Raw genomic sequence first — 25,215 nt, 5'->3', positions numbered from 1 at the left:
GGTCCTGGTCTGGCCGCTGCGGCTGCTAGCCCGAGGTCTCCAAGCCGGGCTGCGGCTCCATCCTCGGCTCCTGGGCACCGTCTGCGAGGCTCCGCCGACCAGAGTGAGAAAGCCGCGGGCGGCGACCGCCGCATCATGTCAGCCAAGGACGAGCGGGCCAGGGAGATCCTGAGGGGCTTCAAACTGTATCCGCCCGGGAGCGGGGCGGGGCCGGGAGGACTTGGGAGGCGGCCGCTCACTGAGGAGACTGGCCGGGGGCGGGGGCCGCGACAGGTAGGCCCCACAGAAGAAGGGCCGCGGGAGGGGAGAGGAAGGGAACAGCGTGCCAAGCACCCGGCGGGACCCGGCGCGAGAGGCGCCCCAAGGGGCGTCCTGAGGGAGGAAGGGGACGTTGACGGGAGCGCCGGGGGGTGGCGGGTGGAGACGGAGGAGCCTGGGGGACGGGGCTGCGAGAGGTGCCCGGCGTCGGAAACGCTGTCGGAGAAGCCGGCTGGGTTCCGATCCCCGACCGGGACCCAGAGGCCGGGAGGGGGCTGCGGCCCGCGGAGAAGGGCTGAGGGGGCGCGGTGGGCTGATCTCGAAGCCTAGAAGCCTCTTTGGCTATAAGCCTACCCGGGGAGCGGGGAACAGTGACTTGGAGCGGGCGACCTTGTGTGGGACAAATACCAGTGCTTTTAAAACTCTCTCAGGTCCCCTACCGCACCGCACCGCACCCCACCCCCGTCTGGTTTCCACAACTTCTCTTCCAAACTTGTGGCTTCTTCCAGGACTGGAGTAGTTGGGGGAGGTGGGGAAAGAGAAGTCCAAGATCGACCTCGTCTTAACACTCTTGGCCTTCTGAGGCATTGGTCACTGCTTCCCCCTCAGCGCCTCAGTTTTCTTTCCAGCAAGATGAGGACCATAGGCTTAGGTGTGGGGTGCCTCGCGCTGGGACTCCTAGCCGAGGTGTCTTTGCTCGCTCCTGTCGGTGCGGTTACGCCTAGCTGTGGTGGAGCTGTCCAGCAATGGTGTGATGTCGCTGGGGCCACGGTAGGATAGAGTGGGGTAGAGAAATCATTGCCTCGGGCCTGTTGTGGTGCCCCTTTTGCATCCTCTCCGTAAGGAAGCTTTGTGTTTTCGTGGAGTGTGTTAGTCTGTCACCATATGATGCAGATGAAAAAATGCAAACTTGGATATTCAAATTTTCCATTCTCCTGCCGACTTTAATCTCTTCATGCATCCTGTCTGTAATCTATAGTACGAACGTTCTTAAATTGCTCCCTCAGTGAAAAGGTAGTCACCACTTCAGGGCTCCTCCCTTGGAGGTTTAGTAAAGCACTGTTTTCTTGGTATTCTGTTGCGTTTTCACAATGTCCATGTCACGCTTGCAAATTTAATTGCTTTGCTATAATCAGAAACCAAGTTGGTAATACATTTTAGACCACAGTGCAAAAAGGAAGTTTTGGATGTACAAGTGAGATTTTTCGAATGGAAATTGATCTATGCTTTTTAAAAAAACTAAAGGCTGTATCACCTTTGCATACTACCATCCGTGATAAACTTTCAGTACTTTCATGTTTTGGTTTAGTAGCAGCCTCTTTTATAGCTCCATGTGCCCTTCTGTGTTTCTCTCCATAATGGATCAAATAGGTATATAGGGATGACTGAAGTGCTGGAAAAGCTATGACATGGATTTTATTTTTCCCTCAAATAATTTATACTATTAACATCTAACAATGTAATAATATTGTTACTTAACACGCTTTGTAGACAGTAAACCGGAAACTGTGGAGAATTGAGAGATTTCAGAAGCAACGTTTTCATCTGATTGGAAATACCGTATTGCTGAAAAGAAGAAAGGCCTTTTTAATGGCTTTTGAACAAAGCAGAAAAGTTTGAGCTTCTCACCTTCAGTCTTAGCTCTTGAACCTGTTGAGAAAGAGGATAAGAGACAAATACGGAAAAGAGTTTCAGAAAGCAGAATCTGTGTCAGCCCACTGGAAGGAAAAGCGAATCAACCGGTTCAGTGATGTTAGTGCATCCAGAAACAGGCTTTTGGGAAAAGCTTGACCTGAGCTGATTAAATCCTGAAGCACAAGGGAAGCAGCCACATCAAAAAGTTAGCATGAGAGCAGTGGCGTGCTCATCCTCTGGTAGCCTTTATTGGGCATTTGTGGAGTAAGAGAGAAAAGAAAAGCAGGAATGTTAAGATATGCTACTACCTTCAGGAAAAAGTAAAATTAATGTTTTAGTAAGAAACTGACTATTGTCCACCTTTTATTGGGTAAATAGATTTTCTGAACTTTCTTTCAGAGTATCTGTTTCTGTAAGAATAGTTTATCACTGCAAAAAGAGCACCATTATGTTCTCCCACCAGCAGTGTTGATAGTACTCAGTTTTCCACGTTGACTAGGTCAGGCTTTTTTATTTGCCAGTTTGGATAACAAATGATACATTGTTTTAATTGGTATTCTTCTGGATCCCTAGATCCATGAAAAGGTAATGTAGCATAGTGGTTAAGAGCTATACTGGACTATGTCTCTATACTGCCTGCATTGGAATTCCAGCCCTGCGCTCCTAGTTGTGTGTCCCTGAGCAACTGCTTTAACCTCACCTCAATTTTCTTATCTGTAAAATGGGGAAAATAATAGTACCTATCTCATGGGGCTGTAAGAGTAAATGAGTTGATATCTAAAGCATTTAGAAAAGCACCTGATCCACAGTGAGCATTATGCTTTAGCCAGTGTTATTCTTGTTATTATTAGAGAAGTTGCACATCTCTTCTATTTGGCCATTTCTTTTTCTTCTGTAAATTGTTTGTTAATTTTGTTTTTGCCCATTTTACTATTGTTTATTTTTCTTATTTGTAGATGTTCTTTACATATGGTAATATCAATCCTTTGCCTATTATGTATTTTGCAAATATTTTCTTTCAATGTATTGTCTCCTTTTTTGTTGAACAGAATTTTTAAATTGTCATTTCAAATTTATTTTATTTCATTTGTTTGAGACGGAGTCTTGGTCTGTTGCCCAAGTTGGAATGCAGTGGCGCAATCTTGGCTCACTGCAACCTCCGCCTCCCAGGTTCAAGCAATTCTCCTGCCTCAGCCTCCTGAGTAGCTGGGATTACAGGTGCATGCCACCATGCCCAGCTAATTTTTGTATTTTTAATAGAGATGGGGTTTCACCATGTTGGCCAAGCTGTTCTCAAACACCTGACCTCATGATCTGCCTGCCTCTGCCTCCCAAAGTGCTGGGATTACAGGCATGAGCCACCGTGCCTGGCCTCAAATTTATTAATATTTGCCATCTGGCTTTTGCATTTTGTATCTTGTTTAAAAAGATCTTCCTTATCCCAAGATTAACTAAATATCCTATCTTTTCTTCTCTTTTCAATGTTTAGCTCTTTAATCCACCTGGAACGTATTTACACATTTGGTATGTGGTAGACATCTAAGTACTTCTGCTGTTTGGATAGCCAATAGTTCCAGTACTATTTACTAAGTAGTTAGTCCATCTTTTCCTCACTGTTTTGAAATGCCATCCTTGTCATATACTAAATTTTCATAAGACATAGGTTTATTTTTGGATTATTTCTGTTTCATTGATCTATTTGTCTCTTCTTGTACCTATACACATTTGATTGAATTATTATAGCTTTATAATATGATTTAGTATAGTTTACAATAGAATGGTCTGTGACTAACATAATATGTGTTTTTAAGGTCCCTATAAATATGTGCCCCTTTTGTTCACATGGAAGCTTGCCCATATGCCCATAGTAGATAGAAACATGAGGACTTGGCTGGGCATGGTGACTCACACCTGTAATCCCAGCACTTTGGGAGGCCTAGGTGGGAGGATTGCTCAAGGCCAGGAGTTCAAGACAAACCTGGCCAACATAGCGAGACCCCCAACTCTAAAAAAAAAAATTTAAAGATACTGCATAAAAGTGAATACTGTATGCATAAATTAGGCATGGTCTGAGTGAATTCAGTAGAAGCTTTGTATTTGCCATCAGTTGTTTCAAAAACAAAATCTTATAAGATTTTATTCTTGTATCACCTTCACCCCATCTCACCCTACCTCTTTCAGAGTATCTGTTTTTGTGAGAAGAGTTTATCACTACAAAAAGAGCACCATTATGACCTCCCCCCAACAGTGTTGATAGTACTCAGTTTTCCACATTGACTAGGTCAATCTTTTTTATTTTTGCCAGTTTGGACAACACATGATACCTTGTTTCAATTTGTATTTTCCTGGATCCCTAGATCCATAAAAGGTAATATAGCATAGTGGTTAAGAGCTATACTGGACTGTGGCGCTATACTACCTCTCAAGAAATGCAAGGCTCTCATACACATTAAGAACCTTGCATTTCTTTCTTGTTTGTTAAAAGCATAACATTTCCTAATTGTAAATTAATGTTATGAATGAAATGTTACTTGGGGAACAATATGATTCTCCTGCAAATATTTTGGATTTGATTATTTTAAGCAGCTGACATAGAGATTGATGTTTGTAAATCCCACGTTTCCCATTTCGTTCCTTCAACAAAGGTCTGTTGGGTGACTATTATGTATAGGGCACTCTACACTTGAAGGATACAAAAATGAATAACTTACAGTCCCTTCTTTCCAGAAGCTTAGCCAGCTTTATGTCTGTTTAGAAGGAATATCTTCAAAAGCAATGCATTTTTTAAAATTCTATTTAATTTTCCTATTACAAACTCCAGCCACCTAGAGTGACCTTTGTAAATATTATTTAATATAGCCTTCTAATGTAGCTAATGTTTAATGTGTTTTTTATAAAAATGGAATTGTAAATATCACTTTGTAACTTACTTAATAATAGATTTACCATGTTTATGATTTCCAAAGATAGTTACTTTCAGTTGCTTTCACTGACAGATTTGTCACAGTACTCTTTTTTTTTTTTTTTTTTTTTTTTTGAGACGGAGTCTTGCTCTTGTCACCCCGGCTGGAGTGCAGTGACGTGATCTCAACTCACTGCAACCTCTACCTCCGGAGTTCAAGCGATTCTCCTGCCTCAGCCTCCCAAGTAGCTGGGATTACAGGCACCTGCCACCATGCCCGGCTAATTTTTGTATTTTTAATAGAGAGGGGGTTTCGCCTTGTTGGCCAGGCTGGTCTCGAACTCCTGACCTCAGGCCTCCCAGAGTGCTGGGATTACAGGCGTGAGCCACCGCACCCAGCATTTGTCACAGTACTCTTATACTAGCTTTCTAGTATAGTCTGTATCTACTGTTTTGCCTATTTGAATACCTTTTTCATCAACATAAAAATATAACTTTATTAAATTAACAAGAAACTGACAGACTTCCATAAGAATGAATTATGCTTTTATGATTTCATTATCTTTAATCCATCTGAATTTTCTTTGGTATAAGATACAGAGTAGTAATGTAGCTTTTTTTTAATATTGGCTTATTGTCTCCATATATTTATTTAATTCATTTATACTTCAGATATTATAATATCCAGAATATAAATGGCTGCCTACAAATCAATAGGATAAGCATTTAACTCAAAGTGGACAAAGGATATGAACAAGCAGTTCCTAGAAGAAAAAGCAGATGACCAATGAATAAATGAGGACATGCTCAACCTTGTTAAAATAATAGACTATCTTCCAGGTGCAGGGGCTCATGCTTGTAATCCCAGCACTTTGGGAGGCCAAGGTGGGTGGATTGCTTGAGCCTAGAAGTTTGAGACCAGCCTAGGCAGCATGGCAAGACCCCGCCTCTACAAAACAAAAAACAAAAAAAACCGCACAAAAATTAGCCAGGTGTGGTGGTGCATGCTTGTGGTCCCAGCTACTGGGAGGCTGAGGTGAGGGGATCACCTGAGCCTGGGAGGTGGAGGTCGCAGTGAGCCAAGACTGTGCCCCACTGCATTCCAACCAGGGTAACAGAGTGAGACCCTGTCAATAATAATAATAATGGACTATCTCTTCCCAATTAATTGACACAGATTTAAAAGATTGATAATATATATGTATATCCTGAAAGTGGCACTGTACGAAAATAAAATTAAAAATTAGGCCAGGCACAGTGGTTCACACCTGTAATCCCAACACTTTGGGAGACCAAGGTAGGCAGATCACTTGAGGCCAAGAGTTTGAGACCAGCCTGCCCAACATAGCAAAACTCCCTCTCTATTAAAAATACAAAAAATTAGCCAAACTTGGTGGCACACGCCTGTAATCCCAGCTGCTCAAGAGGCAGAGGCAGGACAATTGCTTGAACCCAGGAGGCAGAGGTTGCAGTGAGCTGAGATCACACCACTGCACTCCAGCCTGGGCTACAGAGTGAGACTCTGTCTCAAAAAAATAAAAATAGAAATGTATTTAAAAAAAAAAAAGATGCCAGGCACAGTGGCTCATGCCTGTAATGCCAGCACTTTGGGAGGCCAAGGTGGGCGGATTACTTGAGGTCAGGGATTCGAGGCCAGCCTGGCCAACATGGTGAAACCCCGTCTCTACTAAAAATACAAAAATTAGCTGGGCATGGTGTGGACAGCTGTAATCCCAGCTATTATTAGGGTGCCTGAGGCAGAAGAATCACTTGAACCTGGGAGGCCAAGGTTGCAATGAGCTGAGATTGCACCACTGCACTCCAGCCTGGGTGACAGAGAGAGACTCAGTCTCAAAAAAAAAAAGATAACATTCAGTGTTCACAACATTGAGGGAAAGGGGCACTCTCATTTGGTTTATGTGTGTGTGTGTAGTGTCTATAGAAAGTAATTGGTATCTATCAAATGTTTACACATAACTGCAGTAGAGTATATAGCACAGTGGTTGAGAGTATGGGCTCACTTCCAAGGTTTAGACTTACTGCCTCTGCTATTGTGACTCTCAACAGAACACTCAGACTCTGAGCCTCAGCATCTGTATCTCATATTATCAGAGGGTTGTTTTGAGAATTAAATGAAACTGCATAAAAGATGTTTGGTTCAGTGCCTGGCATATAGTAATATCTGCTGCCATTCATTTTATTAATAATTACTAATAATAATGACAGGCCAGGTATAGTGGCTCATGCCTGTAATCCCAGCTCTTTGGGAGGCCGAGGTGGGTGGATCACCTGAGTTTGGGCATTCAAGACCAGCCTGGCCAACATGGTGAAATCCCGTCTCTACTAAAAATACAAAATTAGTCAGGCGTAGTGGTGTGCACCTGTAATCCCAGCTACTTGGGAGGCTGAGGCAGGAGAATCGCTTGAACCCAGGAGGTGGAGGTTGCAGTGAGCCGAGATCACGCCAGTGCACTCCAGCCTGGGCAACAGAGTGAGACTCCATCTCAATAATAATAATAATAATAATAATGACAATAGTGTTAATATGATTGTAAAGCTACTTATTTCTCTGAGATATAAGTTATATCTAGTCATTCTAGTTATATTTTCTTACTGAAAAACTATCATATTTCCATTTTGCCTCTGAATAAATGATTCAATAAGCATTGATATATACCTCATGTTTATCTTGTCTAGAAAATGAATCTCATTCTAATTTATGGCAGGTTAGCAAAAAGAGTTTGGGCTCAGAAGGTTTCTGAAAGCATCTTTCACTTGTGTTCTTACATTTCTTCTCCCATAGTTTGGTCCTGGAATCCCTGTATCTTCTTTCTCATAGTACCTTAATCCTTGACTTTGCTTCCAATCAAAAAACAGTTGGCTTTACATCTTCTATTTACTCACTTAGAATAAAGAATAAGAATAGTAGACATATTAAGAAAAGTCAACTGTAGAACTTCTCTTGAAAGTCAGTATTCCCTGGTACAGTTGCCTTGGCCAAATGTTAAAAATGAATTTGAGGTTTATTATTTCCCATAATATAGGTTTTGTCTGACAACCCAAAGTCTTGGAAAGCAACCAGACATACCACTCATTAAGCCCAATTTCATGTAGATTGTGATTGGTAGCTTGTTTCCTCACGCATGGACTCTTGAGAGTTTGTATTGTTATCCTGAATGGATTAAATGAATATAATGTCCTATTGATTATCTTAGGATTCTTTTTTTTTTTTTCTGCGACAGGGTCTCATTGTCATCCAGGCCGGTGCTATCATAGCTTACTGCAGCCTTGACCTCCCAGGCTCAGGTGATCCTCTGCCTCACCCTCCTGAGTGTCTGGGTGCACAGGTGTGCACCACTATACCCAGCTAATTTTCGTATTTTTTCTTTGTAGAGAAACGGTTTCACTATGTTGCCCAGGCTGGTCTTGAACTTCTGGGCTCAAGTGATTTGCCCACCTTGGCTTCCCAAAGTGCTAGGATTACAGACGTGAGCCACCACACCCGGCCTTACTTAGGATTCTTAAACAGGCATTCCTGCTTTTGCTTTTTGGAAGGAATTTAGCGTATAATTAGATATTTATAGTCTTCTACTGACCTTCTAAGTTTCTTCCCAGGGTTGTGTATATGGTTTATAATGAAACATTACAGTAACTTCTGGAGAAATGGGACAGAACACGGTAAAACTGTCATGGAGAATTCCAGTTGTATCACCACTACATTTGTTAAAGGACTAGCAATGGTTCTGAGGCTTGGAAGCTCTAGGTTCTTACTAGGGTTGACCTCAGTTTTGCCTCCCAGGCCTCACTTGTCAGCATTCTGCATCCACAAATCCTCGTGTTATGAGAGGATTTGACTTATAGACCTATCCCTCTCTATTCCTGAGCTAAAGCCTAGCATCATAGGAAGGAATTTTAAAGGCCATCTTCTCCAGCAGCCTGACTATTCTAATAATTGCTTGAATGTGTAAAACTCAAATTGTCAAAGTTCTGAGAGCAGCATTCTTTTTTGCTTTTGACCTGCTTATAATTTTGGAGCTGGGAAGAAAAGCAAATATATTTCTTACAGTCCAATATCCACAAAGATTTCAATGGATTGGACTAAAGCTTACTGTTTATGGCAAAGAAGGCGATGGTCTCACCGTAGGACACATGAAAGCTTGTTTAGTCTACCGCAAAGGGAGGCAGGGGAAAGTGGAGCTGGTGTAAAGGTGGGCCACTTGAAACATGGCATACATTCAATAATGGGGGAACTGAAGGGAGTTTAACCTAAAGATGAAAAGAGTTGGACAAGAGATATGAGTGTTCTGTTCTAAAGTTAAAAAAAAAAAAAACTGTTCTAAAGGGAAGAATTAAATGTTGCTGTGTAGCTCTCAGAGGAAGTACAAGATTTGCGGGGTAGAAATTACAGGTGACAGAGTTTAGGCCAGTTTCTAACAATTAGTAGAATTACCTGAAAAAAGACATTTTCCAGAAAGTGTTTTAAGCAGCAGATAGATGCCTGTCTGTCAAGAGTGTTGCAGAGGGAAATTTTGTATGTATCAAATGTGTATTACAGTAGATGATCTACAGAAATACTCAAATCCTTTTCCAGCACTACAATTCTTTGATTTGGTGACAGCCTCTCTTACTTAACAAGTACTTTTTTTGGCAAATGTTTATATTGAGATATGTTCTACACCTAAAATCGACAAAAAGTTTTTTTGTGACCTGATTGTTTCCTTTTTGTTTTTGACACAACTCTGAGACACTCAGTATTGAAGTGTTTGGTTTAGTGCATTGTGGATACAACTGATTCAGAGTCAAGGAGAGCAATTATTGCCTCTGAATTTAGATAACATTTAGAGAATGAAACATAAATAGCTGTAATATAAATTAGCACTGTAAATATAGCCACAAGAAGAAAGAGCATGGTCTAGTAATATCTCATAATTCTATACTGCTTTTCAGTTTTTAAAGAACTTTGATATATTACTGCATTATCACAACAACCCTATTCATTGTTAGCCTCACTTTATAGATTAAGGAATTGAGGATCGACGAGGCAGTCACTTAGACGAAGGCAGAACCTTAATTTAAGCCTTGTTTTGTCTTTTTAAAAGTCCATGTTTTCTACAGTATACCATGATGCCTCTCTGGAGAATTTATTCTTTTGTTGTTGTATTATTAATTTTGAGTTTTAAATTTTTCTCAGCTTGGCTGAGCAAGGTGGCTCACGCCTGTAATCCCAGCACTTTGGGAGGCCTAGGTGGGCAGATCACTTGAGGTCAGGAGTTTGAGACCAGCCTGGCCAACACGGCAAACCCCACAGAAGCTATTTGGGAGGCTGAGGCACAAGAATCGCTTGAACCCGGGAGGCAGAGGTTGCTCAAAAAAAAAAAAAAAAAAATTTCTCAGCTCACTGTAGCCTTAACCTCCCAGGCTCAAGTGATCCTCCCACCTCAGCCTCTCAGGTAACTGGGACTACAGGTGCACACCATCATGCTTGGCTAATTTTTGTGGGTTTTTTTTTTTTTTTGAAATGAAGTCTCACTCTTGTCACCCAGGCTGGAGTGCAATGGCGCGATCTCAACTCACTGCAACCTCTGCCTCCCAGGTTCAAGCAATTCTCCTGCCTCAGCCTCCCAAGCAGCTGGGATTACAGGCGCCTGCCACCACACCCAGCTAATTTTTGTATTTTTAGTAGAGACAGGGTTTCACCACGTTGGCCAGACCCGTCTCAAACTCCTGACCTCAGGTGATCCATTCACCTCAGCTTCCCAAAGTGCTGGGATTACAGGTGTGAGCCACCATACCCGGCCAATTTTTGTTATTTTTTTAGAGACCAGATTTTGCCATGTTGCCCAGGCTGGTCTTGAACTCTTGGGCTCAAGTGATCTGACTGCCTTGGCCTCCCAAAGTGCTGGAATTAACAGACATGAGCCACCATGCCCAGCCCTTTTCTCAGTGTTTAAGTCACAGCCAGATTTATTTTTCACTTGAAAATTATCCTCTTCTAATGTGGTCATATCGCCTATATTCTTTTTTTTCCCTCAATTCACCAGATACAGGGGCCAGGGTTTAGCCCAGGATAATGAATTTTTTAACAATTAGAGTTACCAGAGGAAAAAAAGACATTTTCCAGAAAATACTTAAGCAGCAGGTGGATATATTCTTGTTTTCATATTTTTTTCATCTTAAGCACAGTCGTCTTAAACATTGTCCTCTGTAGTCAAGAGATGGCTACTCATAGGGGTCTGATTAGCAACTTCAGTGATGATCAAACATAGGAGGTTGTTACTCAAGTCTGATAAGCACAAGATTGTGTCCATATAGTTTTGTCCAATAAAGTAACACAAAATTTATCCCACAACGAAGTTGTTTTCAGATGAGCAATTCAGATAATCTCGTTAATAGGGAAAAAAAAGTGAAAAAGTCTTGGATACTAGCATGGATAAACAAACATGTCCTGGCTTTGTTCAGAATACACAAGGCTACCTTGTGACCAGCTTATTTCAGTTTCATTTTGAAACCTTTTCCTTAAACGTCTATGAAAAGTATCAGGTGAAAGTATATTGTGGGTAGCTTATAGAACCAACTCGAGGGTTCCTGTTACAGAGTGTTATTATGCATTTAGAGTTTGTTTCAAAGGCCCCTTAAGTATTTATGGATTGAGATAAGAATCTAACAGACTATTTCCTTTTCTGTGATTCTCTGTTAAAAAATGTGGTCCCATCTGTGGTCTCAGCGATTCAGAAGGCTGAGGCAGGAGGATCACTTGAGCTCAGGAATTCGAGGCTACAGTGAGCTATGATTGTGCCTCTTCATTCCAGCCTGGGCAACAGAGCAAGACCCCATCTCTAGAAACTGTGTGTTTGTGTGTGTGTTTGTGTGTGTGTGTCTGTGTGCGTGTGTGTATATGTATATCTCTGTGTGTGTATATATATATACATATCTGTGTGTGTGTGTGAGAGAGAGAGAGCAAATTGTAGGATAGTCATAATTATGCCATGTGTGGCACTGCTACCTAGGTGACTACTCTGTGTGAAAAGTATGGTTTTCACCAGGTCACTGCTAAAGATTAAGAAAAAGGGACTAAATCTGAGATTCAGCATTTTCATGAAATAGGAAGTGAGAAATGTAACTGTAAGCCTTAATTGCTTTTGAGCCATCTTCTGCCTAAGGAGCAAAGACAAAGGAACCAGAAAAGCTGCGTTCTGGTCATAGTGCTGCCACTCACTGGCCATTCAGACATTTGTTAACAGAATCTGTACATGGCATATCATCTGCTAAACCAAAGAGAAAGAAAATGACAAAGCAGGCCAGGCACGGTGGCTCACGCCTGTAATCCCAACATTTTGGGAGGCCAAGGCGGGTGGATCACATGAGGTCAGGAGTTCGAGACCAGCCTGACCAGTATGATGAAACCCCATCACCACTAAAAATACAAAAATGAGCCGGGCGTGGTAGCGTGTGCCTGTAATCCCAGCTACTCGGGAGGCTGAGACAGGAGAATCACTTAAACCCAGGAGGCGGAGGTTGCAGTGAGGTGGGATCGTGCCATTGCACTCCAGCCTGGGCAACAAGAGCGAAACTCCCGCTCAAAAAAAAGAAAATGATAAACCAGTTTCCATGACCAAATAACTTGTATTATATAAGGGAGAGAGAAAGAGACCATAACAATCAGAATGCAATGTGTTACATGCCTAGTAGTATCAAGTACTGTGGAAACTCAGAGAAAGGGTGACTCCTACTAGGGGTGTTGTGGAAGACTTCAAGAATTATCACTTGAGGTCGGGCACGGTGGCTCACGCCCGTAATCCCAGAACTTTGGGAGGCTGAGGCGGGTGGATCACTTGAAGTCAGGAGTTGGAGACCAGCCTGGCCCATGGTTTCAACATGGTGAAACCCTGTCTCTACTAAAAATACAAAAATTAGCTGGGCGTGGTGGTGCATGCTTGTAATCCCAGCTACTCAAGAGGCTGAGGCAGGAGAATCGCCTGAACCTGGGTGGAGGTTGCAGTGAGCCGAGATCACGCCACCGCACTCCAGCATGTACGACAGAGGGAGACTCCATCTCAACAACAACAACAACAAAAGGATTATCACTTGAATAGGATCTTAAAAGATGAGGTATTACCCAGTTTAATCTTTATGATAGTAGGGAGTAACAGAGGAAGGAAAGTGTTTCAAGAGTGAGTTGGAGTCAGGAATGAGGAAGGATGAGGACCAAACAAATTCTTGGAATTCTTTGAAATTTTATTCATTAATGATATTTAAGAATCAGCTGAGAGTCCCATGATACCTTATAGGTCATTGTGATCTTTTTAAGAATAATAGATAGTGGCAGATACAGTGGCTCACACCTGTAATCCCAACACTTTGGGAGGCTAAGGTGTATGGATCCCTTGAGCTCAGGAGTTTGAGACCAGCCTGGGAACATGGTGAAACCCTGCCTCTACCAAAAATACAAAAATTAGCCAGGCATGGTAGCGTGTGCCTGTAGTCCCAGCTACTCGGGAGGCTGAGGTAGGAGTATCACTTGAGCCCAGGAGGCAGAGGTTGCAGTGAGCCAAGATTGTGCCACTGGCTACTGCACTCCACTCTGGGCCACAGAGCAAGAACTTGTCTGGAAAAAAAAAAAAAAAGAATAGTTAAAGAAACAAAGTATAATCTTTCAAGATTAGAAAATGAATACATGAGGAAATAAAGTCAGAAATAATAGATTACTCTTTCAAGAAATCTGGTGACCTAAGAAAGCAGATATTAGGGGAGCAGCTTGAGTGGGTAGATAGAATTCATTAAATAATGGAAATCACTTATTTAAGCTGACTTTGTACAAGTCACTTAACATCTGTAAAACAAGAATAAAGTGGTTGGGTGCGGTGGCTCACACCATAATCCCAGCACTTTGGGAGGCCAAGGCGGGCAGATCACAAGGTCAGGAGATTGAGACCATCCTGGCTAACTCGGTGAAACCCTGTCTGTGCTAAAAACACAAAAAATTAGCCGGGCATGGTGGCGGGCGCCTGTAGTCCCAGCTACTCAGGAAGCTGAGGCAAGAGAAGGGCATGAACCTGGGAGGCAGAGCTTGCAGTGAGCCAAGATCGCACCACTGCACTCCAGCCTGGGCAACGGAGACTCTGTCTCAAAAAAAAAAACAAGGATAATGCATGCTGTTTGATGGAGATGTTATGAAATTTGAACGAAATAATACATGCCAACTCAATTTAAAAACCATAGCTCTTCAAATGCACTATGCTTGCTATTACATTATTACAATCATTATTTACCTTTGCTTTAAAGTAGGATATCAGAAAAGTCAGAGCCTTAGTGATTGTTTTTTACTTCAGCTTAGATACCTGTGAGCCTTTTTTCACATTTCTGGGAATTAATTGTGGCTCTTGGAGTGACAACAGAAGAAACCCCCAGATGACACTGAAAAACCAGAATCATCTTTGACTTTGCTTTTTTTTTTTTTTTTTTTTTTTTTTTTGAGACGGAGTCTCGCTCTGTCGCCCAGGCTGGAGTGCAGTGGCGTGATCTCAGCTCCCTGCAACCTCCGCCTCCCAGATTCCAGCCATCCCGAGTAGCCTCAGCCTCCTGAGTAGCTGGGATTACAGGCATGCGCTACCACGCCCAACTGATTTTTGTATTTTTAGTAGAGACAGGGTTTCAGTTGGCCAGACTGGTCTCAAACTCCCCCTGACCTCAGATGATCCACCCTTCTCAGCCTTCCAAAGTACTGGGATAATAGGCATGAGCCACCATGCCCCGCCAGCTTTTATTTTTTTAAGAGTTATAATTTGAAGGAGTTGAGTTTCTTCCCAATACTATAGCATTTTTAAAAAACTGGGTGAAATTCAGGAATCTCTGAATGTAGATTTTGACAGGATTCAAGGCAATATCCCTGTGCCTCCAAATAACCTGAAAGAAACAGTGGCCCTTTTGGGAACATGCCCTTGGGAAAAGGCCTTGTATTATTTCTTCTTCAGTCAGGAGGTGCTGGGAAGCAAATAAAAGTGCAAAGGGAGCCTCTAAGAATCTCTTTGGATATGTCTCTTCTAGCTTGTTTCTGACCAGTTCCAGGCACATAACTGTACATGTCAGTAGGATAATGGGCTGACTAGAAAAAAGAAAGGTTTGTGTTATTGTTTGACTTTGCTAGGGAGAAGACTGTGTTATGTTTCAAATACTGATCTTTTTCTCATTACTAAATTACTTGCCTCCACTGTTTCCCAGGCCAGTTTGAATTTTGATTGTATACTTTCCAAGCATAGTAACTTTGCCAGCACAAGAGTATTATTTCACGGGGATATCACCACTGATTACAATGCTGCATATTATGTTTCAAGGATACTGAAACCTGGGTTCTCAGAGATCCATTTATATTTTCTCATCTTATCCCCCATAAATGGGAAAATCACTGGGAAATTATTGGGTGGAGAAATGCATTTAAATGACCGTGAATTAGAATTGGTCCTTAAGAAGGAACTAAAGGCAGAATGCTCTGTATAACCAACACTAAGGCAGAAGCATAAGAGGGCTCTGACATAAGTGGTATTTAAGAATTAATGAAGAAAGTGGGAGTAAGAGAAGGAAATGAGTTCAGAAAGGAAACAAGGAGGAGAGAGTTTGAGAGGGGAGAGATCATAAAGGCAAAGTGTGAAAAGATAGAGAACAGGAAGAAAAAAGCCACAACCAAAAACTATGAAAACAGAGTAAAGGCAGACAGCCCTGTAATGAAAATGCTCAGGATACCACCAAATAGAAACTCCCTTTGTTTACTGCTAGTCATTGCAGCTGCTTCCACCCCAAAGTAATGAGAAGGGAGAGGTTTTTCTTTATGCCTGTGACCTTGGTTTTGAAGCTTTGCCTCATAGTGCTCTGGTCTGCCATAGTAGACATTAGCATATATCATTATATGCTTAGTCAGCCATTTTGCCTGAAAAATATACTTACCTTGAAATTACTCAGAGCCACATGTCCATATATAATTTATGAGTACTCTGTCAAGTCATGAATTCAAACTTAATGCAGAATGGGCTCTTAAATTCTTATATATTGTTACTTGCAATTCAGCTGACTGACTTAGGTGTTGTCCTTAGTGAGAGTGGAGGTTTTTTGGTTGGTTGGTGGGTTGGTTTTTGCTTTTTTTTTCTTTCTGAGTTCCAGGTTTAAGTTGCCCCCCTCCCACTTTTTTATTTTTTATTTTTTTTGAGATAGGATCTTGCTTTGCCACCCAGGCTGAAATGCAGTGGTAAGATCCTGGCTCATTGCAGCCTTGAAATCCTGGGCTCAAGCAGTCCTCCCGCCTCAGCTTTCTGAGTAGCTGGGACTACAGGCACGCACCACTGTATGGCTAATTTGTCTTTTTTTTTTTTCCCCTTCGGTAGAGATGGAATCTCACTGTGTTGCCCAGGCTGGTCTTGGATTCCTGGGCTCAAGCAGTCTTCCTGCTTTGGCCTCCCAAAGTGTTGGTATTACAGGCATGTGCCACTGCACCCAGCCTGAATTGCCCTTTTTACAGTCTACTGGACCCTAAAAGCATCTCTTGTGGTTGCTCAGCCTGAAGAGAATTCTAATGAACTCTCCCTCTATTGCTTAGTGTGATTCAACACATATTTGAGTGTCAGTTACATGCTGAGCACTGAGAAGAGAAAGATAAATAATATAGTGTCAGTAGAATTTGACTTGCAAACTAATATATTCATGGTACTCTCCGATAAGTACTGTGACACAGGTATAAACAAGTGGCCAGGATAGGAGGTGATGCTGTAACAAACAACACTTTGGAGAATGGAATGTATGGCAGAGACTGGACTCAGTGTCTTCCTCCAGTAAGCCTTGATTTGCCATCTTGACTTCTTCACCTGAGGCATATAGCAATTTGTTACACATGCTGGCCTCCTGGTTGCCTGTTGATTTCCTGTTCTTTATCAAACTATCCTTTCTGTTGACAGCCTTTCTTATCTCACCCTTCTCTGTTGTCCTTTTAACCTATTAATAGCTCATTAGAAAAAAATTAATATTCCCCAGAACTATTTACAAAGCCTAAACTTTCTGTGTTCCTCAGAAATGTGTGTGAGGATGGAAGGAGTTTTTGTTGTTTTTGGAGACAGGGTCTCACTCTGTTGCCCAGGCTTTAGTGCAGTGGTGCAATCTTGCCCTCAGCCTCCCAAGTAGCTGGGATTAAAGGCACACACCACCACATGTAGCTAATTTTTTGTTGTTGTTGTTGAGACACAGTCTCACTATATTGCCCAAGCTGGTATCAAACTCCTGGGTTCAAGTGATCCTCCTACCTTGGCCTCCCAAAGTGCTGGGATTACAAGCTTGAGCCACTACATCTGGCAAGATTTTTTATTGAACACTCACACAAGACTAGACTAAGACCTTGTCAAGAGCAAAAGTCTTATCTTATTCTTCCTGTTTCCTAGAACAATGCTGCTTAAACTATGGCTGGCAAAAGAATCGGGATTTTACTTCTAATCCTTCATAGACCAATATTTTTGTAAAATACAGTGAGATTAATTATTAGAAAAATAACATAAAGCCAGGCCTGGTGGCTCAAGCTTGTAATCCCAGCACTTTGGGAGGCCAAAGTGGGAGGGTCACTTGAGCCCAGGAATTCAAGACCGGCCTGAACAACATAGACTCTGTCTCAACAACAACAACAAAAATTAAAAATTATCCAGGCATGGTGGCACATGCCTGTAGTCCCAGCTACTCAGGAGGCTGAAGCAGGAAGATCACTTGAACCCAAAAGTTTGGGGTTACAGTGAGCTGTAATCATACCACTACACCCCAGCCTGGGCAACAGAGTGAGACCCTGTCTCTAAAAAAAAAAAAAGAAAAAAAAAAGTTTTTAAAGAAAAATGACATAAAAGTTTTTTAAATTTTTATTGAAATCAACAAATAAATTATTCTGCTGTATTGTTATTAAAAATTTTAAACACATGTCACAGGCTGGTAGCAAATGGATTCACAGACCAGGACCAGTCTGTGGGCCACATTCTGAGTGGTACAGCTGTGGAATCCCCAATATTTGCACCTGATACACAGTACCTCAATACATGTTTGTGCAGTAAATACATGAATGAGATGATTGGAATGATTATAGTAGTAGGCAAGGAAAAAAGGAGAATAGAGGCTCTCTTTGGAGAATTGGAGGGAAATGATTAAGTGAGAAACTCAAGATGACTGCAATAATGCTACCCTCCATATAAAACAAACTTTTTGTCATCATTCACTCTGAATACTGTTCCTTTGGCTCTCTAGCAAGACAGATAAATACTAATAAATACTCTCTCAATTTCTGCAAAATATAGTTTTGATCTTGCTGAATATGTAGAACTTGCTCTAAATGACTGCACAAAGATGTCAACCTATTTATTTAAACTTGCTCTCATGAGCAGATCTATAGTAGCTAGGATTGATTTCAAATATTAACAACTGCTCTTAGAACCAGTGCATTTTTCCATGTTGCAATATGGAGCATACCACCAAATGCTTTCTCTGGCTGCAATTTTCTTTTCTTTTCTTTTAGTAGAGATGGGGTCTCACTATGTTGCCCAGTCTGGTCTTGAACTCCTGGGCTCAGCTGATCCTCCCGGCTTGGCCTCCCAAAGTTCTGGGATTACAGGTGTGAGCCACTGCACCTAAGATCTCTGTCTGAGATTTTCTTGTTTCCTCTGTGTCCTCTCAAAAGATTAGCTGAATAGGGTAAGAAATATTTTTATGAAAAACTTTGAAACAAACAAGCCTTCTATGTCCATTAAGATAATTTTGCGTTGCTTACAGCACTACAAGTCTTCAGTTCTTAAAACCAAATTGTTAGGCCAGGCACGGTGGCTCACACCTATAATCCCAGCACTTTGAGAGGGCGAGGCAGGTGGATCACTTGAGGTCAGGAGTTTGAGACCAGCCTGGCCAACAGGGTGAAACCTTGTCCTTACTAAAAATACAAACATTAGCTGGGCATGGTGGTGCCCACCTGTAATCCCAGCTACTCGGGAGGCTGAGGCAGGAGAATCACTTGAACCCAGGAGGCAGAGGTTGCAGTGAGCTGAGATCGCGCTACTGCACTCCAGCCTGGTCGACAGAGCAAGACTGTGTCTAAAAAAAAAAAAAAAAAAAAAAAGCGTTAGTCCTTGAATCCACTTCAGATTAAAAAAAAAAATAGTTTCATTCAAGGGATAGAAAAGAGGAGGTCTGCTTTTTAATAGCCACACACATAGCTATACTCAATGGAGATCATTATTTTGAAATATTTAAGCTCACAATATTTAAGTGCAACTTACAACAGGGAAGTTTTGTTATCATAAATAGAATTTTGTTTTCAATGTGGATCAGTGCAAATTCAATAACTCAATACATCATCTTCCTTCTCTACTAAGCATATCCCCAAGAGAACATTGTTAGGAAGGGCAAAAGGGCCATTTCCATGGTATATTTGAGGAAGTCTGCTTGCCTTTCTCACCCTGTCATCAGTTCCCTCAGCTCTTCTAGCCCTGGAGGAATGTCGTCACAAAGATACCCAGGACCCTGCAGTTCCCTGGAGCCTTTCTGTTCCCAAGGGAATGTAGTGTGAACAGACCTCTGTCTGAATGTTAGCTGTTATTTACCAGCTGTGAGTTCCTGAGAAAGATATTTGACTGCTGGGAGCACCAGTATTTTATGTGGGTATGAGTATTAAATAAGATTGAAAAATAAAAAAGAGGGACTGTTAGCACAGCACGTGACATATATGTTGAAAGTAGGTACTCAAATATTAGCTCTTTTACCCTGCCTCTTCTTTCTTTGAGGACTACCTTTAAACTATGAATATAGCTAGATGCCAGATAAGGCTAGAAATATTGTTCACCTTTTCCCTGGCCTCATGCTGTCTGCAATTAAGTTAAACAAGACTGTTAGAAAGCTAGCCCTGAGAAATGCAAAAATAGTTAAGATTTTATCTGTCTGCATTGATAATGAACCACAGGTTAAGAATTATTGATTCATAGGCCAGGCCTGGTGGCTCACGCCTGTAATCCCAGCACTTTGGGAGGCCGAGGCAGGCGGATCACGAGGTCAGGAGATTGAGACCATCCTGGCTAACACGGTGAAACCCCATCTCTACTAAAAATACAAAAAAATTAGCCGGGCGTGGTGGCGGGCGCTTTGTAGTCCCAGCTACTCGGGAGGCTGAGGCAGGAGAATGGCGGAACCTGGGAAGCGGAGCTTGCAGTGAGCCGAGATTGCGCCACTGCAGTCCAACCTGGGCGACAGAGTGAGACTACATCTCAAAAAAAAAAAAAAAAAAGAATTATTGATTTATAGCCATTGTTGGGCCAATACAATCAATGGGATTTCCGTTTAGCCTTTGGAGATTTTATAGAAATGGTCTCAGAAGAGAGACCACAACCTTAGTCTTAGACTCATTTCTGTTGTCTCCATTCTAATGTATTCATGGACCAAGTCATCAGGCAACACGCTAGTACTTGAATATGGAAGAGATCATCCACTCAACTGGTATTAGATCTGTTACCTGGACATTGTTAGGGCTTTACCACCTTTATATAGACTGATGTGGTTCAGTAATTTCTGGAGAGCTTGGCTGAGCTAGAAAATAGTGTCACTAGCCTTGCAGCGTGTCCTTTTTATAAATATGCCTTTTACCCACTAAGGTTATATAAAACTTAAAAATCAAGGGCTCCAAAAGTATATGGGTTTTGACCTGTGGAATACACTAGCAGCATAATCTGATCTGGCATCTTGTATCCTGTAGCATTTGGAAATGCCTTTTAATCTCATGTGCTAGAGGAACTACTTGTCTTGTACCATGAGTTTAGGGATCATGACTTATTCATCTTATATCCCTCAGTCTCTCCCTGGTACAAACTGGGTATGCAGGATAGTTGGGGGTGTCATATAAAGTTAAAAATCACAGATGTTAGAATCAGGCAGTCAAAAACCAACTTGACCACTTAACTGGCTTTGTGACCTTTTAGCAATGAAATGAAGCAAAAACTTACCATCCTCAAACCTGTACAGATTCCTCATCCATGTAAGAGCTATAATAATAATGACTATTTCATAGGGTTATGTGGATTAATTTATACATGAATAATATCTAAATTATTAGCATACTATCTAGTACTCAGTACATCTTGGCCATCATTATATAGTAAATAGATACTGAATGTGAAGACTGTATACATTTCTGCCAAAGTTTCATATACCTAAGCGATGTGTAACACAAATCATGTGACAACAGAATTCTTTCCATATCTTGGTAAAGTCTTCCCCTTACTTTCTTCTATTGATTTAAACAGAAATTTACTTGGATGTGACCCATTTGATAAGGACCAGCTGATAAAGTATACCAGCTGATTCAAATAATTGCTCCAGCTAATTTACATGAAGGTTTTCCTATTTTATTGTTTTTAGAAATTATTTTGGAGGTATAAAAGTCGGTAGTGACTTATGAATATCTTTACATTAAATGTTTACCTTATTGTTCTAAAAAATACTAAACATTTCTCATTTCTATGGGAAAGCCCTCAGGAGAAAAACACTTTTTTCCCTGTTTTGGGGGCTATATCTCTAGCCTGCCTGGAAGTTTAGAAATTCCCAGAAGGATATTGCCAAGAAGCCGCAAAGGGATGCCATGTTTGAGTTTCTTGCCATTCTTACTGCTTATAAAGAGAAGCATTTGGGCAGTAGTTCACTGTTTGTTGTTAGTTCCTAAAGCACTGCCACGGGAGACTTATACTCCTGGGGTCTCTTCATGTCCCCAAGAGGGAGTTGATGGAAGATAGTTATTAATCTATACCAACTTCAGTTTATTAGCTTTTCTGCTTCCCAAACATGTTTTTGGCAGAGAAATAGATTCCACAGATCCCTTTATAGTGCTTCTCTATCCCTTTCCAGCACTGTAGCCAAGGGTTTATTTTTTCCATAACAATTTTTTAGACATTTGATCTTTTTCTCTCACTGCCTACTCCTCTTCTCCCCCATGCTTGCTTGCCTTCCTTTGTACACACGAATAATAAGCTCCAATGGCTGTTTTTCCCCCTGAAAAATGCGTTATTCCAAACCTTTCCAATCTCTAAAATCTTATTTCCTAGAAATACCTTTTTCCTTTTTTTCCTCTTTAAAATTGCTTTATTTATTTATTTTGAGACAGGGTCTCACTTTGTCGCCCAGGCTGGAGTGCAATGGCATGAACACAGCTCACTGCAGCCTTGACATCTGGACTAAAGCAATCCTCCCACCTCGGTTTCCCAAGTAGCTGGGACTACAGGCATGTGCCATCACGCCTGGCTAATTTTTTTTTTTTAATAGAGATGATGTCTCCCTATGTTACCCAGGCTGGTGTCGAACTCCTGGCCTCAAGCAGTCTTCCTGCCTCAGCCTCCCAAAGTGCTGGGACTACAAGCGTGAGCCACCATGCCTGGCCTAGAAATGTCTTTTAATTCCCAGCCTCAACCCTTTGTTCATCCACTGTGGACCACCCCTTCCTGTCTGGTGGTATAGAGTATGGGCTTTAGTGGCTATAATTTTTTTCTTTTCACTCTTTATGAGAGTTTTCTTTCCTGGTACCCTAAAGCTACTCAAAGTATGATCCCTGGGGCAGTAGCATTGGCATCATCAGGGAGCTATTTAGAAATGCAAAATCTCAGATCCCACCCCAACCTACTGAACCAGAATCTGTATTTTAACAAGATCTCCAGATGACTGGTATGCATATGAAAATTTAAGAAATCCCTGTTGTAAATCACCTTTTGCTCAAGGGTCAGGGATTAGGAGACACTTTGTCAAGTCGTGGTTCTCCACCCTGGCTTCAGTGGAATGACTTGGGGAACTGTGAAAAGTACTGATGCCTGGGTTCCACCTCCAGAGATTCTAATTGGTCTGAAAGGTCAGGGCCAGGAATCAGGAGTTTTAGGAGTTCCCCAAGTGATTCTAATAGGCAGCCAAGGCTGAGAAGCACTGTTGTACATGATTCTTGTAATTTGTCGTAGCTTCTTAGAACACAAGGTATATATAAGTTGATGTGGCCAGATGCAGTGGCTTATGCCTGTAATCCCAGCACTTTGGGAGGCCAAGGTAGGGGCATCACTCGAGCCCAGGAGTTTGAGCCAGCCTGGGCAACATAGTGAGACCTTGTCTCTACAAAAAAAAAAAAAAATTAGCTGGGGGTGCCTGTAATCCTAGCTACTCAGGAGTCCAAGCCAGGAGAATCCCTTGAGCCCAACAGTTTGAAGCTGCAGTAAGCCATGTGCACCACTGCACTATCTATCTACCTATCTGTCTGTCTATCTAAGATGCCGTTTTAGACAGACAGACAGACAGGTAGGTAGGTAGATATATAGGCAAAGCTAATGACTAAAAAAAACTTTTACAATTACATTTATTGGGGAGAAGTATATGTGCATCAAAAATTAGAAATATATACATCAAAATATTAAACCCAGTAATCTCTGGGTTATAAGATTACAGTTATTTCTTTTTTGTCCTTTTTTTTTTAAGGGGCCATGCTCATCTTCTCTGTATCATTCCAATTTTAGTATATGTGCTGCCAAAGCAAGCACTGTCCTCTATTTTCCAAACTTTCTGTAACAGCCATTCCTTTGGTAAAGGAAATATATGTGTAAATATAATTTTTAATAACTATGATCACATTATACATGTTTTGTAAACTGCTTTTTAATTAAAAAATATTCTTCCTGTTCACATATCAATACATTATGAACATTTTCTCATATCATTAAACATTATTAGATAGGCTTTTATATTGTTTAAAGTGAATCCTGACCCAGGATAACTGAATTTTTACCTTAATTTTATTTACATTCTGATATGGGGGTTTAAGAAATTGACTGTTTAGCCGGGCGCAGTGGCTCACACCTGTAACCCCAGTACTTTGGGAGGCTGAAGTGGGCAGATCACCTGAGGTCAGGAGTTCGAGACTAACCTGGCCAACATGGTGAAACCCTGTCTCTACTAAAAATACAACAATTAGCTGGGCATGGTCGCACGCTCCTATAATCCCACCTACTGGGGAGGCTGAGGCAAGAGAATTGCTTGAACCTGGGAGGCGGAGGTTGCAGTGAGCCGAGATCGTGCCATTGCACTCCAGCCTGGGCAACAAGAGCAAAACTCATCTAAAGAAAAAAAATAAATAAATCATTTAATTCTTGAAACTTTTAGTGTTTGGAAATTGTCCTGGTCCACAGGAGGGGACATGTTTAAAAGGAGATGTCTGTTGGGAGGCTGAGGCAGGCAAGTTGCTTGAGCCCAGGAGTTCGAAACCAGCCTGGGCAACATGGCAAAACCCTGTCTCTACTAAATATATAAAAAATTAGCCAGGTGTGGTGGCACACACCTGTAGCCCCACATACTCAGGAGGCTGAGGTGGGAGGATCACCTGAGCCCAGGAAGTCGAGGCTGCAGTGAGCTGTGATCGTACCACTGCACTCCAGCCTGGGCAACGGGAGTGAGAACCTGTCTCAAAAAAAGAAAAGATATCTGGAAGCGAGGTTAGATTAGCCCTTCTCTAAGGCTTTTACAACAATAGTCAATTGAATACTATCTTTTTTTTTTTTTTTTTGAGCACTTAAACCTAACACATGGAGCTTGACTTCACTTTCTCAGAAGATGCTTCACCACAGGGAATTCTTAATGATGTTTGGATTGCAACCTGTGGCTGGAGTTATATTTCTAAACTTTCTCTTTGAATCTTTGGTTTAGGGCCGGGTGTGGTGGCTCATGCCTATAATCTCAACACTTTGGGAGGCCAAGGTAGGTGGATCACTTGAGGCCAGGAGATAGAGATCAGCCTAGAACAACAGAGAGAGAGACCCTGTCTCTCAAAAAAAAAAAAAAAAAAAGCCAGGTTTAGTAGTTTGCACCCATAGTCCTAGCTACCCAAGAAGCTGAGGTGGGAAGAATTGCTGGCACCCAGGAGTTCAAGGCTGCAGTGAGCTTCAGTTGTGCCATTGCACTCCAGCCTAGGCGACAGAGTGAGACCCTGTCTTTAATAAATAAATAAACCATTGATTTGGTTGGAATTGTGCTTCAGGACAACCAATATCTCTTACAGTTTGAGTTTCCTCTGCATTAATATGTACATTATGATGTGGAAAGCTGGAAAATCCTTAGAGCAACATCTTGAAAACTTCAATGGTATATGATGGCCAAGCTATGTTGTAATCAAAGTCAAATATGTCTTCTTGCCCAAACCTTTGGGAATAAATACCACTCCAACAACTTCAACAAAAGAAATGGTCTGCCCCCAAGACTGTTCTGTTCTTGCCCCAGTCTGCTTGCATTATAGGGGAAGAGAGTAATTTTGCTAATGGTCTCTTTACAATGAAAAGAAAAGAGAAATGTTCTGTAATTAGGGAACTTTTATAAAGATGCACAGTGGATTATTCTGCAAGAGAAAAGCTCTGTCA

The 25,215-nt window shown here is 41.6% G+C and overlaps 1 protein-coding gene and 1 non-coding gene across 3 annotated transcripts in view; one reads left to right on the top strand and one right to left on the bottom strand.

Annotated features, from left to right (window-relative positions):
* The first annotated feature begins 51 nt into the window (after positions 1-51).
* The window catches only part of PDE6D (phosphodiesterase 6D), a 48,724-nt gene continuing 23,560 nt past the window's right edge, over positions 52-25,215 (top strand). For both annotated transcript variants that reach the window (XM_057301542.2, XM_003821871.5), the window contains exon 1: positions 52-185. In XM_057301542.2, the coding sequence (XP_057157525.1) occupies positions 136-185 (50 nt within the window). In that variant the 5' untranslated portion in view covers positions 52-135. The remainder of the gene's footprint in view (positions 186-25,215) is intronic.
* On the bottom strand, positions 23,247-23,349 carry LOC112439128 (U6 spliceosomal RNA). The gene has a single exon (XR_003027434.2). It is a non-coding gene; the product is annotated as a U6 spliceosomal RNA (small nuclear RNA).

The sequence above is a fragment of the Pan paniscus genome, chromosome 13, assembly GCF_029289425.2.
Source record: "Pan paniscus chromosome 13, NHGRI_mPanPan1-v2.0_pri, whole genome shotgun sequence".
NCBI lineage: Eukaryota > Metazoa > Chordata > Mammalia > Primates > Hominidae > Pan > Pan paniscus.
Note: the sequence above shows the minus strand (reverse complement) of the source record. Positions and strands in the feature narration are given on the sequence as shown.